The sequence below is a fragment of the Pteropus medius genome, unplaced genomic scaffold (assembly GCF_902729225.1).
Source record: "Pteropus medius unplaced genomic scaffold, Ma_sr-lr_union100, whole genome shotgun sequence".
NCBI classification, from domain to species: Eukaryota; Metazoa; Chordata; class Mammalia; order Chiroptera; family Pteropodidae; genus Pteropus; species Pteropus medius.
This window is the reverse complement of record NW_024355008.1, coordinates 2,477,597-2,493,165: the sequence shown is the minus strand read 5'-3', so window position 1 is coordinate 2,493,165 and position 15,569 is coordinate 2,477,597. Positions and strand designations below refer to the sequence as shown.

General features: G+C 37.7%; 1 protein-coding gene across 1 annotated transcript in view; it reads left to right on the top strand.

The window, feature by feature from the left end:
• IMPG2 (interphotoreceptor matrix proteoglycan 2) overlaps positions 1–14,028 on the top strand; it is a 73,092-nt gene extending 59,064 nt beyond the window's left edge. The window contains exons 13-19 of the mRNA XM_039856834.1: positions 58–1,349; positions 1,967–2,186; positions 5,803–6,013; positions 7,397–7,585; positions 8,961–9,159; positions 9,777–9,856; positions 11,647–14,028. Of these exons, the coding sequence (XP_039712768.1) occupies positions 58–1,349; positions 1,967–2,186; positions 5,803–6,013; positions 7,397–7,585; positions 8,961–9,159; positions 9,777–9,856; positions 11,647–11,659 (2,204 nt within the window). The 3' untranslated portion in view covers positions 11,660–14,028. The remainder of the gene's footprint in view (positions 1–57; positions 1,350–1,966; positions 2,187–5,802; positions 6,014–7,396; positions 7,586–8,960; positions 9,160–9,776; positions 9,857–11,646) is intronic.
• The last annotated feature ends 1,541 nt before the right edge of the window (positions 14,029–15,569 follow it).

Here is a 15,569-nt window from a genome sequence, read left to right as displayed (position 1 = left end):
ACTGAGAATATATTTTGGTAACTTTGTAGATTAATTAATAAAAAACTTTATTTTTAGGTTTAACCAAAGTCGAAGGGTCAGAAGATTTTCTTTCTATTGATCCATTGCCTTCAAGCCCACTCACTCTTCTTGTGCCAAAAGAAACAATACCATCCTTGGAAGACTCTGGGGTGTCTCTGACATCCTCCCCATATCTGGTCTCCTCTGTCACATTAGATCTTCTTGCTAAAGGAGTAACTACACCTTTTGGCTTGGACTCTTTGGCCTCCAAAGTCAAAGGCAAATTAGAAGTGAGCACTTTGATGCCAGACACATCTGTGGAAAAAGAGTTTATATTTGAGAGTGGCTTAGGTTCGGGGTCTGGGGAAAAGGTGAATCTGATTACTTGGCCATGGAGTGAGACTTCATTAGAGAAGAGCACTGAACCACCGTCCAAGTCATGGCTTGAAGATGAGGATTCACTTTTGCCAAGTGAAGGTGTCGATGAGAAACTAGTTATAGATGACAAAATAGAGTCCACAGACCCAAGTACTGAGCATTCAAAATATGGGCATTTTGATAGATCCACAAAGTCTGCAGAGGAAGAGCCCCTTGGTGGACTTACTGTGCCCATCTTTGTAGAAAGCACAACTCAACCTGCATCTCTAATTCTTTCCAAGCATACATCAGAGGGACCTGACATTGATTATTACTCTGTTACCAAAGCATCTCTATTGACAGCTATCGCAATCTCTGCTTCTACTGATAAACCAGATCAAGTAGAACCCTTTCTAAAGGAGGACATGGAACAAACTGCAGAGTCATCCAGTTATGAATGGTTTGATAGCAAGAGTTCAGTAGTGAAGCCAGATATGCGACCTTTGTGGACCATATTGCCAGAATCAGATGTATTTTGGGCAAAAACTTCTTCCCTAGGGAAGGTGTCCAGAGACACGTTGGCAAGTACACCAGAGAGTATTGACAAACTCTGGTTGAAAGCTTCCATGACACAGTCTACCAAATTGCCTCCAAGTACAAGCCCCACCCTGGTGGAGGATGAAGTAATTATGGGCGTTCAGGATATTTCATTAGAACTGGACCGGATAGGCACTGATTACTATCAGCCTGAGATAATTCCAGAGGAAAATGGCAAGGTTGGTAGTTATGTGGAAATGTCTACAAATCTTCACTCCACAGAGATGGCTATTGTGGCTCGGCCCACAAAAAGAGGTGACTCAAATCACACACAGACCACAGGAGCTTTGCTGGTTTTCTTCAGCCTCCGAGTGACTAACATGATGTTTTCAGAAGATCTATTTAATAAAAACTCGTTGGAGTATAAAGCCCTGGAGCAAAGATTCTTAGAATTGGTAAGCACGAGATGTAAAATGTGGGCATTAGTGGGTAATCGTGTATGAACCACTCTTTTTCCCCCTCAACACATAAGATCTGAGCCAAGGAAAGTGTGGTCTGCTGTGGTCACTCATTTTTTATCATCTATAAATAGTGTCATGGCCTAGGGTTGGTAGGAAAACAATAAGACAGGTGGATACAAGAAATAGAAAACAGAAATGTGGCATGAGGGTAATGTAACAACTTAGATGCTGAAGATTGTTTTTCATGAATTCTGGGACTGAAACAAGTTTGAGTCCCCCCTCCCCCCCACATTTAACTGTGAGACCAATGTTTCATGGGTACCTACGATGCCTTTACTGTTGTGATCCTTCAGTGAAATAAAGAGAATGAACTCTCTGGTGTCTATGGAGTTCCATGGAGTTCCTAAATATCACTATGAAAATCTCAGGAATCTCAAATTATTCACAATTTATACTTTTGCTGATGAACAGTTTGAATAATGTAATTAGCATACAATTTGGAAAAGGGGGAGGGATTCATCCTTGTTTATTTATTTAAGTTGTTTTGGGGGTATGTGTTGAACAAAATACAAAACATTGTCAATAAACTGACCACTTTTCATATTTTGTAGCTGGTTCCCTATCTCCAGTCAAACCTCACAGGGTTCCAGAATTTAGAAATCCTGAACTTCAGAAATGGCAGTATTGTGGTGAACAGCAGAATGAAGTTCACCAAGTCTATCCCTCCTAATGTCAACAGTGCTGTGTACATGATTCTGGAAGACTTTTGCACCACTGCCTACCAAACCATGAACTTGGCTATTGATAAATACTCCCTGGATGTGGAATCAGGTAATGATATTGATTATGTGGTGGAATCCAGTGAGTATTCTTGTTTATTTTCTTCTACCCTGAGTCAAGGTGAATTCAATATTTGTAAGTAAAAGAGTATTATGTTAGGCAAAATTTCCACATCTTGATAATTAGTAAAATATCTCTTCCCCAGACATTAATATCACTTTTTTTTTTCAAGAGGGTTGTGCACATGCTTCCTTTACTTATTTACCTCCCCTTCCTTTTCTACCTACTCTATCTGTTTCTCTCTTTTATGTATCCGTTGGATCTCTTTGTTCTTGATACATCTCTATGTTGCCAAATCCAGTAGATTTGGACTCTTCCCTTCTATATTATTTTGATAAGTTGTTTTATCCATTTCTATTATTGTAAATTCAATGCAGATGTTAATAACTTTTCACATTTTTATATGCAAGTCAGACTTCTGAGCTCTAGAATCAATATCCAACTGTATACTTGATAACCTCAACTTGGACGTACTTTATATATATCAATCCAACTTAAGATGTCTAAGAGTGAGCTCTTGCTTTTTCCTATCTCCCTACCTTCCAGCTAAATCTTTTCCTCTCAGTTTCATCATCTTGCTAAATAGAAGCTGTGTTTACTCAGCTACTTAAGCCAGAAAGCTGGGAAGTCATTCTGATACCTCAGTTTCCATCACCCTCAACTTCAGTCACTCATCAAACATATTGATTTTAAATTCTAAATATATCTCAAATCTATACTTCTCTCTACCTCCAATGCCACTACTAGGCCAAACATTGTCAAATCTCATTTGGACCAGTTTCCCTATTACCTCTCATGTTCCCTTCTCCCATCCATTCTCCAGACAGCAGCCAGGGTGCTCCTTTTTAGACATCAATCATATTATTTTACTTTCCTGCTCAAAATACTTCAGTGGTTGCCTAGTTCAATAGCTACAATGCCTGGTTCCTATCTTCTTCCCTAATATCATCCAATGAAACTAATTTCTTTGCTCACCAAGTCAAACTAGCTCATTATTAGTTCCTTAGATTGAAAATACTTTTCTTGCCTTATAGCCTTTGTACATGCTGTCTCCTTTGCCTGAAACTCTTTCCCCTCTTGGCTGACTTCTACTCACCTTTTATGCTTCGATTCAAATGTCTCTTACTCAAGACTGACTCACCCATAGTCTAGTTTGAGTCTCCTGTTAGTTTTTCTTGTAATATTGTGTTCTTTTCCTGCTATAGAGTTTATAACTATTGTAATAATGCTAATTTATGCACATTGTTGCTTCATGACTATTTTCCCCAGTTGTGCTATCCACAAGGAATGAGGCTATATCTGTTTTATTAACCTTGCAAATAGAAGGAACTCAGAAATACTGTGAATGAATGAAATGAGCCATTATTTTTATTTAGAAGACTTGGATTTAGAAAATACCCTTGAATCCTCAGACTTTGTTCTTTTTTGACTTTCACATACCAGGCGACAGTAGTTTTGAGTAGTAGTAAGGAAGAATATCTGGGTTCGTATTTCTCCAGTGCCTTTTGATCTCACACTGGTTTGAAAGTCAGCCTTGTTCTTTAACTGAGAAAGAAGCAAACATTCTTTCCTTTGAAATCCTGTAGGACAGTATTCATTGAAAATGAGGAAAATGATTTAGTTAAGTCCCCAATATCTAAATCTCTTGCCTTTTGAGTTCTCTAAGACTGGTTGCACATTCTTTGCCATGTGGTGCAGTGGAAGAAGCAATTAATTGTAATTTGTAAGGCCTGATTTCTTGCCTCTGCTCTGCCATTTATCATTTTGTGTGACTTTGGATGAGCTATTTTATCTCTGAGCCTTAGTCCATCATATATTAGATGGGGATAATATTACTTGGCCTGTGTATCTCATGGGGCTATTCTAAGGAATAAACAGTAACATATATAAAAGCATTTGATTAGCCATACAAATGATTTATAAAACTTTTGCAAAAGTCAGTCCACTTATTTTTAAAGGGAAGTACAATAAATAAATGCATTTACTTCAATTTTGTGTGTAACTCACATGTCAGTTGCATGCCAAATCATCTGGGTTCTTAGGGACACCTTTTTCTTTAATATTCAAATGAACTGGCATTAGCCCATCCCATGTGCAGTGTAAAACCTGCATTTATGGCCCTCCCACCCCTAGTATCTCTAGGAATTAACAAGGAACCTAAATATCTCTTAATCACCTCCAGCTCTGAGTTCCTTCTCCTGAATTTCCCATCTCACATTTGTCTCGACACTTCTGGTCATTCTTCATGAAATCCCAACACAGATCACAGTCCCATTTTTGACTTTCCCAACAAGGTAGTTGACTCTATCAGATATTTGCTTATGATATGAGGATGATAAAGGAGGTTTTATCATAGCACAGCAGATGGCTTAAAATATTATTGTTAGGCGTAAATATCTTAAAATTCCCCAGTCACTCTTTCAAAGGCATTTCTTACAGGCCAACTTTTTGGACCAACCAGCTGCCATGTTACTCTGGCCATTCAGGCTGTCTTTCCAGACCCTCTTCATATTTCTTTCACTGTCATTTTTCTGGACCCATCAATCCCTTTTTTAGCCTGCCCCTGTAAAACCAGAATTCATTCTACAATTTAGGTCCCTGACTCCTATCCTGGCCTTAGCTCCAGGTCTACCTTTGTTTTTCCATAAAGTCATTGAAGTACTCTTAAACAGAGGACCATCTATTATGGGCATCCACCTTTAATCTGCACAAAGGACTGGAAAATGACTTTAAAGATACAGTCTTTTATTTACATGATTAAAATATTATTCTTGGTCTCTCTCCTTGGTCTGGAAGCAAAAGGGAGCAACATCTCTTTTCTCTTATAGATTCTATTTTCCTTCCCACAGACACTCACACATAGCCATAGAACAGTCATAATGTTTTGAAATTTTTAAATAGAATTTTCCTACTACCTGTATACTTTTAGTTAAAGGCCTTCAGATTAAAATATTATTTTATCTCAAGGTTGGCTAGAGACAAGATTGACTTGTCTCTTGCCTAATTTGTTTTCACTGAAACTCTTAAACTTCCATCAACAAAGGGAGCCATACAATATTGTCCTTATCACTCCTTATACATACACTTCTATTCCTCAGTGCTAGGCTGGGATTAGATTATTTTCTGATCACAAAGTTATGAAATGAATAATAGGATAAGGCTGTGAAGACTTAGGAAATATACAGTGGAATCCTGCTCTATAGTCCCCTTGTAGAAACTGCCCATCTGTCAGCACTTGTGTATGCTTTCCTTGTTATATAAGCATCTTATCAGCAACCCCCGGTATTAGTTTCCTAGAGTTGCTGTAACAAAGGACCACAAACTGGGTGGCTTATAACAACAGAAATTTAATCTCTCATAGTTTTGAAGACTAGAACTCCAAAATCAAGATATTGGCAGGGCCACGTTTTCTCTGAAGGCTCTAGGAAAGAATACTAGGATGAATAAAAAAATTTTTTGTGGTATAGGTGGTGATGGTGTATTTTAATGGTTCAGGAAAGGGGTTGTCCCCTTTGGAGGGAGGAGCCTTAGTGGAGGAGCTTCATGTACCCCAACTTTTGTGTTTTGCCTTTCCTTGCATCATTCTCTGGTTTGTTTAATGTTTTAGGTGATCAAGCCAACCCTTGCAAGTTTCAGGCTTGCAATGAATTTTCTGAGTGTCTGGTCAGTCCCTGGAGTGGAGAAGCAGAGTGCAGATGCTATCCTGGGTACCTGAGTGTGGAAGAACTGCCCTGTCAGAGTCTCTGTGACCTGCAGCCTGACTTCTGCTTGAATGATGGAAAGTGTGACATTATGCCCGGACAAGGGGCCATTTGTAGGTATGGTTGTAGTTAGGGATTTCGCATTCACAAGGTTGTAGATACTTCCTCTGAAGAAAAGGGGTCTACACCTGTGACTTCAGGATAATCACAATAATATTGATTATCCAAGTTATATCTAGACAATCGATTAGTGCCATCTAGTTCTGTTGTGAAGACTGAGTCAGTTAAAAGGCCTGAATTATACCCACTTCAAATGGTTATTTTATTTTATGCTCTTAGGGAACTGTAAGGAAAACTTTGTTCAGTGTTCTACCGAGGATACTTGAAGTAGTTGGAGATCTCTGTGTTGTGGTTCTTAGTGGTGATGGTAAGGCAATTGGTGCTTAAATTAGGTTTAGGCATAAGATCAACACTTTATAATGTATCTGAAAGTGAAAACAAAGGAGTTTTATTCTCTTCGGATTATGTTTTTTTTTGGCTTTGGTCTGCCCTTGGCCCTACTGAGTATTCAAAGATAAAGAAAAGCAAATATTTAAAGCCTTTGAAGATATGACATATATTTTATTTTAAGTACCTGAGATCCATTTTTTTCAAGGTAGAACCAAAGAAAATGTAACAGACACGAGCAGATTCGGGTATCTTGACCTTCCTTCCTTGCCTGCTCCCCTTAAACAAAGCAGAACAAATCAACCTTCCAACCCCACACGATCACAGTCACATGGGTGTGAAAGGAGAGAACGCTGAGAATAAGCAGAGGAGACATAGACAAGAGGACGATTTGTGAATGTGAGAAAGATCAAATGCTGGCAGATGCCCAAAACAGAAAAAATAGGTAGAAATAATCCAGACTCTCCTATGTGAAAAAGTGTAATGTTTAGCTAGGAAACTAAGGGGAAAAGTGGTCTTTTGATTTCCTGAGAAATTAATATTATTTTGAAAAAGCAGTGATTTCTTTGCTATTCTGGGAATTGAAAATATTTTTGCACACATTTGTGTCTTCGGGGTTTGAGGATCTCCGCAGTGTGGTGAAAGGACATGAGGAGTGTGGAGTTGTGGGTTCTAGACCCAGCTCTGTTGCTGAGACCTTCCAGGCCTGTTTGTTGTCATCCATAACCAAGAAAGTTGAATTGAATACTTCCTTTGTGCTGGTCAACCTTTTATTCCCTCATTTCCAAAGAGTCACTGAGGACCTACTGGGTCTGTGCCAGGCATTATTAACGGTCAAATTATATGATCATTTAATCTCTTTACTGAAGCTTCATGTGTTTAGCATTTATTTGTTATGGATATTTTCTATAAAATTATAAATTTTATATAATATTATAAATATTATAAATATAGATAAGTATAAATTTATTATAAGCCACCAAAAGTTCTGCTGTTAATTGTTACTTTAAGCAGAGTGGTTCCATTTTTGGACTCAGTTAATTCTTGTTACAGGTGCCGGGTGGGTGAGAACTGGTGGTACCGAGGGGAGCACTGTGAGGAGTTTGTGTCCGAGCCCTTGGTGATAGGCATCACCATCGCCTCCGTTGTTGGGCTTCTCTTTGTCTCTTCTGCTGTCATCTTCATCCTTGTCAGGACTCTTCAAGCTCAGAATGTTAGGAGAGAAAGAGCGAGGCCCTTCAGGTAAATAAAGAAAATTGCTCTCTGATGGAATAAATGTTCCTTTTATTCATTCATTTAGTACTTACTATGCACCAAATATTGGACAGGGATCTGGGTGGTGGCGAGAAAGCTATAAAGATGAATGAAAATATGGTCCCTGTCCTCCATGGGTGTCCAAGTGGAAAGAAAACATAAGCAGCATATGAATAAGATGCTAAGAGGTCTAACTGAGGGATGAATTTGTTTTGCCTTGGGGAGAGAGTCTCAGAAGTTTTAATGGTGGTTATGACATTTAGCTGGACAGAGGAGTAGATGTTTGCTGTGGCTGGGGTGGGACTCTTTCCAGCTAATTGAATGAGCATGAGCAAAGTCAGGGAAGCATGTATGAATCTCAAGGGACACTGAAGGAAAGGCATCGTTGAGTGTGGCCACATTCCTGTCTCATGGTCGGGGAGGGATTGAAAAGGTAGGCCCTGTGTGAGGACCAGATCTGTAAGTTTGTTTCCCTTTGACTCATTTTGGTGATAATTAGCCAGGTTTTAAATCTAGGTAAGAATTTGACAGGAAATGAAATCCAGTTTTCTTTCAGTTAAGCATGGCTTCATTAGTAGAGAAAATAAAACCTGTTCTATTTGCTAAACTGGCAATCTGAGGACCTTTTGGATTGTTATGTGATCACAGTCCCTGGCTGTAGTTTGCTTCTGTGTTTCTGGAGTCTGTAAGGGCTGCTGCTTCAGGCCTAGGTTAGCTTTTCTCACTCTCTGGCTTGCCAAGGAGGTGTCTCTCCTAGGTTCCTTGAGCATACCCAGGGCATACTTCTATCATTGTTCTTATACATTTTATTGAGTCTGACTTTACATTAGGCTGTAATCTCATTCTGGAGAGAGATTTCAACAAATTCTCTGTTTCATCAGCAGATGCAGTAGTCCTAAGCACATAATCAGTGCTCAGCAAATATTTGTAGACCTGAATTGAATTTAATTAAGGCCCAGTCCCCCATATTTATATTTCTGTCAGATTCTCTGTGTGGTTACACAATGATATTTGATTTGTTTACTCTGGAAATGATGGAGCCATTTGCATTTAATGCAATACTATTTATTGGCAGGCATATTTCCCCATTGAGTTCCAGGCACTGGGGGCGCAAATTAAGATGAATGAGAAATGGAACAATTCCATAGGGCACTTGCCATGTGATAATAATGATAATACCTGATAAATCATTTTTGAGATTGATCTGGATATTTTTCACAGTCACCTTTCCCAGTTTATATCTAGTTTAATGTCTTTTTCTTTCCCCAAAGAAATATTGCTCCAGGCAAATAGTCTTCCAAGTAGTTGAGCATCTGAAAAAGAACCTGAATCAACCATACTTTTCTTTTTGTGGCTTCACCAGGCATTCTGATAGCCTCCCATCCATTGAAGATGCTGTGAAGTACAACCCTGTGGGTGAAAGCCGCATGGTCGGACATGAGCTGTATGAGGGGCCATATCCTCAGCCTCCCTTCTACGGCTCTGCAGGTGGAGGGGTGATTGGTGGTCTGAGCAGGGAAGAAATCAGACAAATGTATGAGAACAATGGGCTTTCCCGAGAGGTAGGAAACTGCCTTTCTGTTGTCACTCTGCTATTGCTGCTGTTGCTGGTGTGTGTGTGTGTGTGTGTGTGTTAGTACATGTGTGCATATGTTTGTCATGGGCTTCAAGAAAAGATGAGAATTCCATGATCGGCTTTTACTTCATCATGTCTCCCAGTTGTTGTGGTATGCAGAGGTTATACAAATCTGAGCTGTACCTTAATCCTCACCCAGTGTTTTTTTTCCCATTATTAGCTGATGCTCTCTCTCTCCTCCCTCTCTTCCTTAGAAATACATGTCTGAGGACAGTTCATTTTGTATCCAAACCTTCCATTTCTCTGAAAAGGCCATTCTTTCCTATAGGTTTCCCTGGATAGCCCAGAATGCCCAAATCCTTATAAAAATGAGAACTTCTTGTAAAAAGCTGTTGAGGTTTTTCCTCCCTCCCTCCCTCTCTCCCTCCTTTCCTTCCTTCCTTCCTTCCTTCCTTCCTTCTTCCTTCCTTCCTTCCTTCCTTCCTTCCTTCCTTCCTTCCTTCCCTTCCTTCCTTCCTCCTCCTCCCTCCTCCCTCCCTCCTCCCTCCTCCTCCCTTCCCACGCATCCTTCCTTCTTTTCTTATTACCTTTCTATCTTTCAAGGAAATTCAAGAAAGAATGAGAATTTTGGAACTCTACGCCAATGATCCTGAGTTTGCAGCTTTTGTGAGAGAACATCAAATGTAAGTGTTAGGAACAGTGCCTCAGCTCAGGTTCTTCTTAGCAGTTTGCCTTAGAATAGTACCTCTAGTGTGAGCACATAATTCCTGCCCATGTGACATGGGTTCTGGTGATAACCAACATTTGCTGAGTTCTTTACAGTGAATATATTTTCACACAGATTACCTCATTTATTTCTCATAATGGCTTTATAAGTTGAAAGTTTTTTATTTAAGTTTTATAAATGAGGATATAAAGCCTCCGAGAGCTAAAGGGACTTACTCAAAAGCACAATGATAGCAAATGGCAGAGAAAATGTAAAACTTAGACACTGCATGTTTTGGCCTAGAGCTTCCTGGGCTCTGTCATATTTTCTCTCTTGTTACCATAAATATCACCCATGATTGAATGATATAAAGTATTTTTCATAGACAGTTTCTATGAAAAGCATTTGAGTAGCCACAAATCCTAACATTATTTTAACATATTCTTCCTTTTCCAAATCTATAGATACCTTTCACTGGACATTGAATTACACAAATCTCATTAAAGTGTATCTATTGCCTCTATCACGTTCATTTTACATATCATCCTATCTTTCCATTTGTTTTTCTCAGCATGCATGTCTGTAGTTTCTTCCTCTTTGTTCCTAGGACCCCTAACGAAACTTAGGTTACAAAAGTAAACTATCTTGTAAAGAGATCATGATAGGTATTGAGTGTTGCAGGTGGGATATTTGGTCCTACTGCTGCCCTTACAAAGGTGCTTCCTCATGGATGGGATCCAACAAGGCCAGATATCTTCACCTGGCTTTTAAAAGAGAAAATCCAGAGCAATTTATTCACGTTTATAGAAGAAATTGATGAAGGGTCAGGATAACACCCATGGCCCTGATTGAAGCCTCTGCTCCAGATCTGTTTTCTCTGATAGGTAGCCCCTCACTCATGATTTCTCTTTGATAGGAAGGGATGAATTGACACTAAAGGAGATTGAGGAAGATACTTTTCTAATGCCATGCGCATGATAGAAACTCCTTTAAAAGTCTCTACACATCTGACTTGGCTCCTGGAAGATGCTGCTAACCTTACTAAATGCTGCCAGAGTAGTATTACCAAGAGTCTGTCTTTTAAACTAGGATGCCCCCTCATCCTGACATCTCCAGCTAGCAGATGGACTATAACTCCAGTGGTACCCAATAGAAAAAACATGACTGGTGTTTATCTATCCTATGACCATTTATAAGCCCCCTCAGAGCCACCTGCCTGAATGTATTTCCCGAGTTAAAAATGCATCTCATCTAGGACAAGACATCCAAAGAAAGGATTCATGAAAGCCTAATTAGGGAGAGACAGATTGACTACATGCTTCAATTTCTTTTGGTAAATTGTCTGATATTAAAATGTACTAAAAAAAAATCCATGTAACATATAAGATTTAAACGAGATCAATGAAATAAAAAGAAGTTCATATAGTCATTATAATCTTAAGAGGGATGTTCACTGAGGAAATGACATTGAAAAAATGTTAGGCACATCATCCATACAACATTTTCACATAGTCTCAGCATTTTCATCTATCAGTAGCCCAAGAAGATGTTAATAGACTACTTACTTTGGGATTCAGTAAAAGCATGGTCTTTGTAGAGTGGAATTTTTTAAAACGTAGCAAAGCACAGGAACAACTTTCCTGCAAAAAAATAAAATAGAAAGTATTGGTGATTTTAGGAGCATAGTTTGGCAATGTATTACAGTAAAAGTGCCTTTCAGTATATTCTTGCTTTTTCAATTAATTGTGCTTTGTTTTTTCATGGCAGAGAAGAGCTTTAATCAAAAGTCCTATTTTGGAACTGATTAGAAGTCTAAAGAAGATGGAAATCACTTCTTACTTATATCATATAATTAACTTGGAATTTGCACTCTGTTGGAAGAAGAGTATTCTATTAAAAACATTACATTTGGGGCACAAAATTTTTTTTTCTAGCTTAAAGTTTCAGAATGTAGTAAAAGATGTGACAATTTTTATACCAGAAAAAATTTTTTATACCTAAGCTGTATTTAAAGAAATTCAAAATTGTATGAGTTCTAGAAAGCATTTTATAAGAAAACATTTTACAAGAAAATAGGCTCGGGAATTGGGGGTGCATTGCTGTCTGCTTCTGAATCTCCGAGGGCGTCTCTTAATAACTGTGCCTCAGGTTTTCTAGGAGGAGAATGTGAGATTATTACAGAAGGCAAGCTTAGTAAGTAAATGTTTTGTAACATGTTTGTTATTGTCAGATGGAATGAGAAGCCTTTGAAGTAGTTTTAATATAATTTATAGTCATATATTCATCTAAATAAAATATTAAGTTTTGGGGGATATCGAACTATTGAAGAAAAAGAAACCTTTTGCTTCAGTATAGAGTTAGGCTTGTGCTTTATGCTTCTACCAAAGTTTTGGATTCCATGAGCATATTAACCATGATCACATTATTAAGTAATTTCGATATCCTATTTTTTTAAACTGTTAAGAAAATATGTACATATAAATTTTAGAGGATGCTGTTAGACTAAAGATGCATTTAATTTTGGACAGGAAGGGAGTGGGGGTTGAGTCAAGGCCACAGTGCTGAGAATATATGCTTTGCTGACTGATGAGTGGATGAGTCAGAACTAATGGGTTCCCTGGCTCTGCTTCTGATATCTAAAGGTGTCCTAGACAAATCCTGGATTTTCTCTAGTTCCGGGTATTTTACTTTTAAACAGCACTTAACTACCTCACATAGTGTAGGTTAGATCATATGGATTACTTCTCCTTTGTGAGATAACTAAATTAATTCCTGCTTACAGGACATTTATTGCAATTAAATATCTTTTATTTTATGGGTAAGAAAAGTCCACATCTTATATAAATTTTTAATCAAAATAGACGTTTTCCTCTTTATCTCTAGTATGTTTTTGAATGGGTAGCTTTGGAGGGGGACAAGGAGAGGGCCAAATAATCATTATTCATATTAAGTTGCTCATGCAAGTAGGTTATTATCAATACAGGTATTTTATGTTAAGATGTCTTCTTATTTGCCAAAAACAATCTGAAACATTTTGATTTTTGTCTGACCAGGCATAGATTGACCATAAGAGAAAATACTTGTTTCATTTTTTTTTCCTGAACTTGATGACTGCCAACTTTACTCATGAGTACACCAGAAACTAAATCTCTGGACTAAGTGTATACCATAGTAAAGCTGTCTAAAGCCTTGAAGATATCTAGGTATTTTGCAAAGTGTGTATGGGTAACAGGTTGTGTGTGTGTGTGTGTGTGTGTGTGTGTGTGTGTGTGTGTGTGTGAAGGCAGTTCCCTTATCTCAGTATTTCTTTTCATTCTCTACTCATATAATAGATTCTCTATAACTTCAGCATAGGTACAAACTACTGTTGGGAAATTTTTTGCTGGGCCCTTTTGAAAGGTAATTGATAGTTATCTTTAAAGCATTATAAACGTTAACGACATTTGTCACTACTAAATGCTTAATTTTATTTGTAAAACTTTCGAAGATTTCTGATCGGCTTTTAAACTCCCCCTTTCCCACCTCGCCACCCAAACTTATTTGTGTTAGATAAAAAAGAAAATTTGTTTTATCACGGATTAACCCTAGAATCCCTTTTGAATGTCTGCTTGCTGGCAGAGTTCTAGGAGACATAAAGGGATCTAGAGCAGGTCACAACATGGAACACTTAGAAGCACAAACTTAGCTGAAGGAGGATTGTTGTTTTCCAGAAGCCAAACAGTGAAGTGGGAATTTGAGAATTCTGACATGAATGTCTCTGATTTCCTTTTGTATGACTTTTTCATGCAAGAACAAATCACTTAGCTCTACATGAATGTCTACTCCATACTGATTAAATGGAAAAATAAGGAACTACTAAACTCAGGGAGAGACCTGGAGTCTCAGTCCAGGAATAAAGACTATTGCCCTACCTTTACTATAGCTGAACCACAGTGGAGAAGATCAGGAGCAGTTTCTATGCTGAAGATCCACAGATGTTCAAAGTAAAGGGCTAAAGGAGCTATCAGTCTGACAGGACAAACTAGCCAGAAAGAGCATACAGTATTATATTGGTTGTATTAGTTTTGGGTGTACAAGATAGTGATTTGACATTTTTATTCCTTGCAATGTGATCACCCTACTAATTCTAGTAATCATCTGTCATTGTGCGAACTCACCACAATATTATTGACTATATTCTGCTTCAGAGGATATTATGCTAAGTGATATAAGACTGGGTAAGGCAAATACTGTATGTTTTTACTTATACATACAGTATTTAAATCTAAAAAAAAAAAAAATCTAAAAAAAAATCTAAAAAAAAAGCAAAACAAACAAAACAAAACATAAACAGACTCATAGGTCTAGAAAAAGCTTCTTTTTAAAAGAGCTTTCCCTAAGGTAATTTAATGGCATGTAGTCATTGAAAAGTATTAGGCTAAACTCTCCTTTTCGGCTGTGTGATTGAGGAATGAAAAGTTCTGATTATTAAACATTCTCATTAACCTAGCAATATAATGTTCAAAAAGACTATCACCTTATTTGAAAATAATGAAATGCAATTAGCATTAACAATGCATGGTAAATAACTCAAACTTTTTTTGATTCATAAGGTGCTTTAGAGTCTTGGAGATATGTATAGCCTTTATAATTGAGTATACATACATGGTTCTTATTTACATAGGTTCTAGATAAAAGGGAATTTATTTAATAAGTAGGACTCCATTTCTACTATAGCAATGTTTGAATGGTATTTGTTCACATTTATGTGCACATTTAAAGTCCCATTTACATCTTGTTCTCACCTCTTTTTTTCTTTTTTCTTCTGCAGTTTCTGGTCACCACGGGTTGGCTGCTCCCCACCTACCTCCCCCTTTCTTGTTTTTACCACATAGTGAATCGTAATGTAGTTGAACAACCCTAACTTAATATTACTCTGACAAAAATACGGAAACTGCACAATTATTTTTTTGTAGGCTCTAAAACTATGTTGGCTCAAGTATGATACCTTTTTAGGCAGGTGTTATCATTGGGTCATTTCTGTGTTTTCAGTAATAGATATTTTGATATCTATTGGATGTGAATTGAATTTTTTTTTTTTTGAAATGGAAGGGGAGGCAACATCTTTATTGCATAAGGAAAATAGCTCATTTAGGAGAATAACTTTACTAATTGAGATGTTTTAGCCAAGAAAAATATGGGTCAATTTTTTTTCCCTAAAATGTTTTTTAACAATTCTCAGTAGGAATGGGTGGGGCCAGCCTGCCTCGTTTACAATCCAGCTGCAATGAATCATGGATTCTAGCTCATTCTATTCTCAAGTGTATAATAAATGCAGGAAAAAGATGTAAAGGGCACAATCCTCAACTCAATTGCATTGTGTTCTATAACAGATTCTGGATGGAAGTGGGAAAGTGGGAGGGTACCTGAAAGTAATTGATAATGTAAAGAATCTGCCTGGAAATTTTCTTGAACCTTATACTACTAAGAGTTAATAAGGACACAGGTTAAACCACTCCCCTCGGCCACACAATTTACAGCTACAGACTAGATTAAATGATGTCTCATCCTGTCTCATCCCCCCACTTAATTTTTCTTTAGAGATTCAAGGCATAAATAGGAAAAAAGTAACCACAATATTAGAGAATAAAGGTAAATTATTTATGTTTCAGGACTATGTGATGTTTCTGAAGTGATCGTGTACATATCAT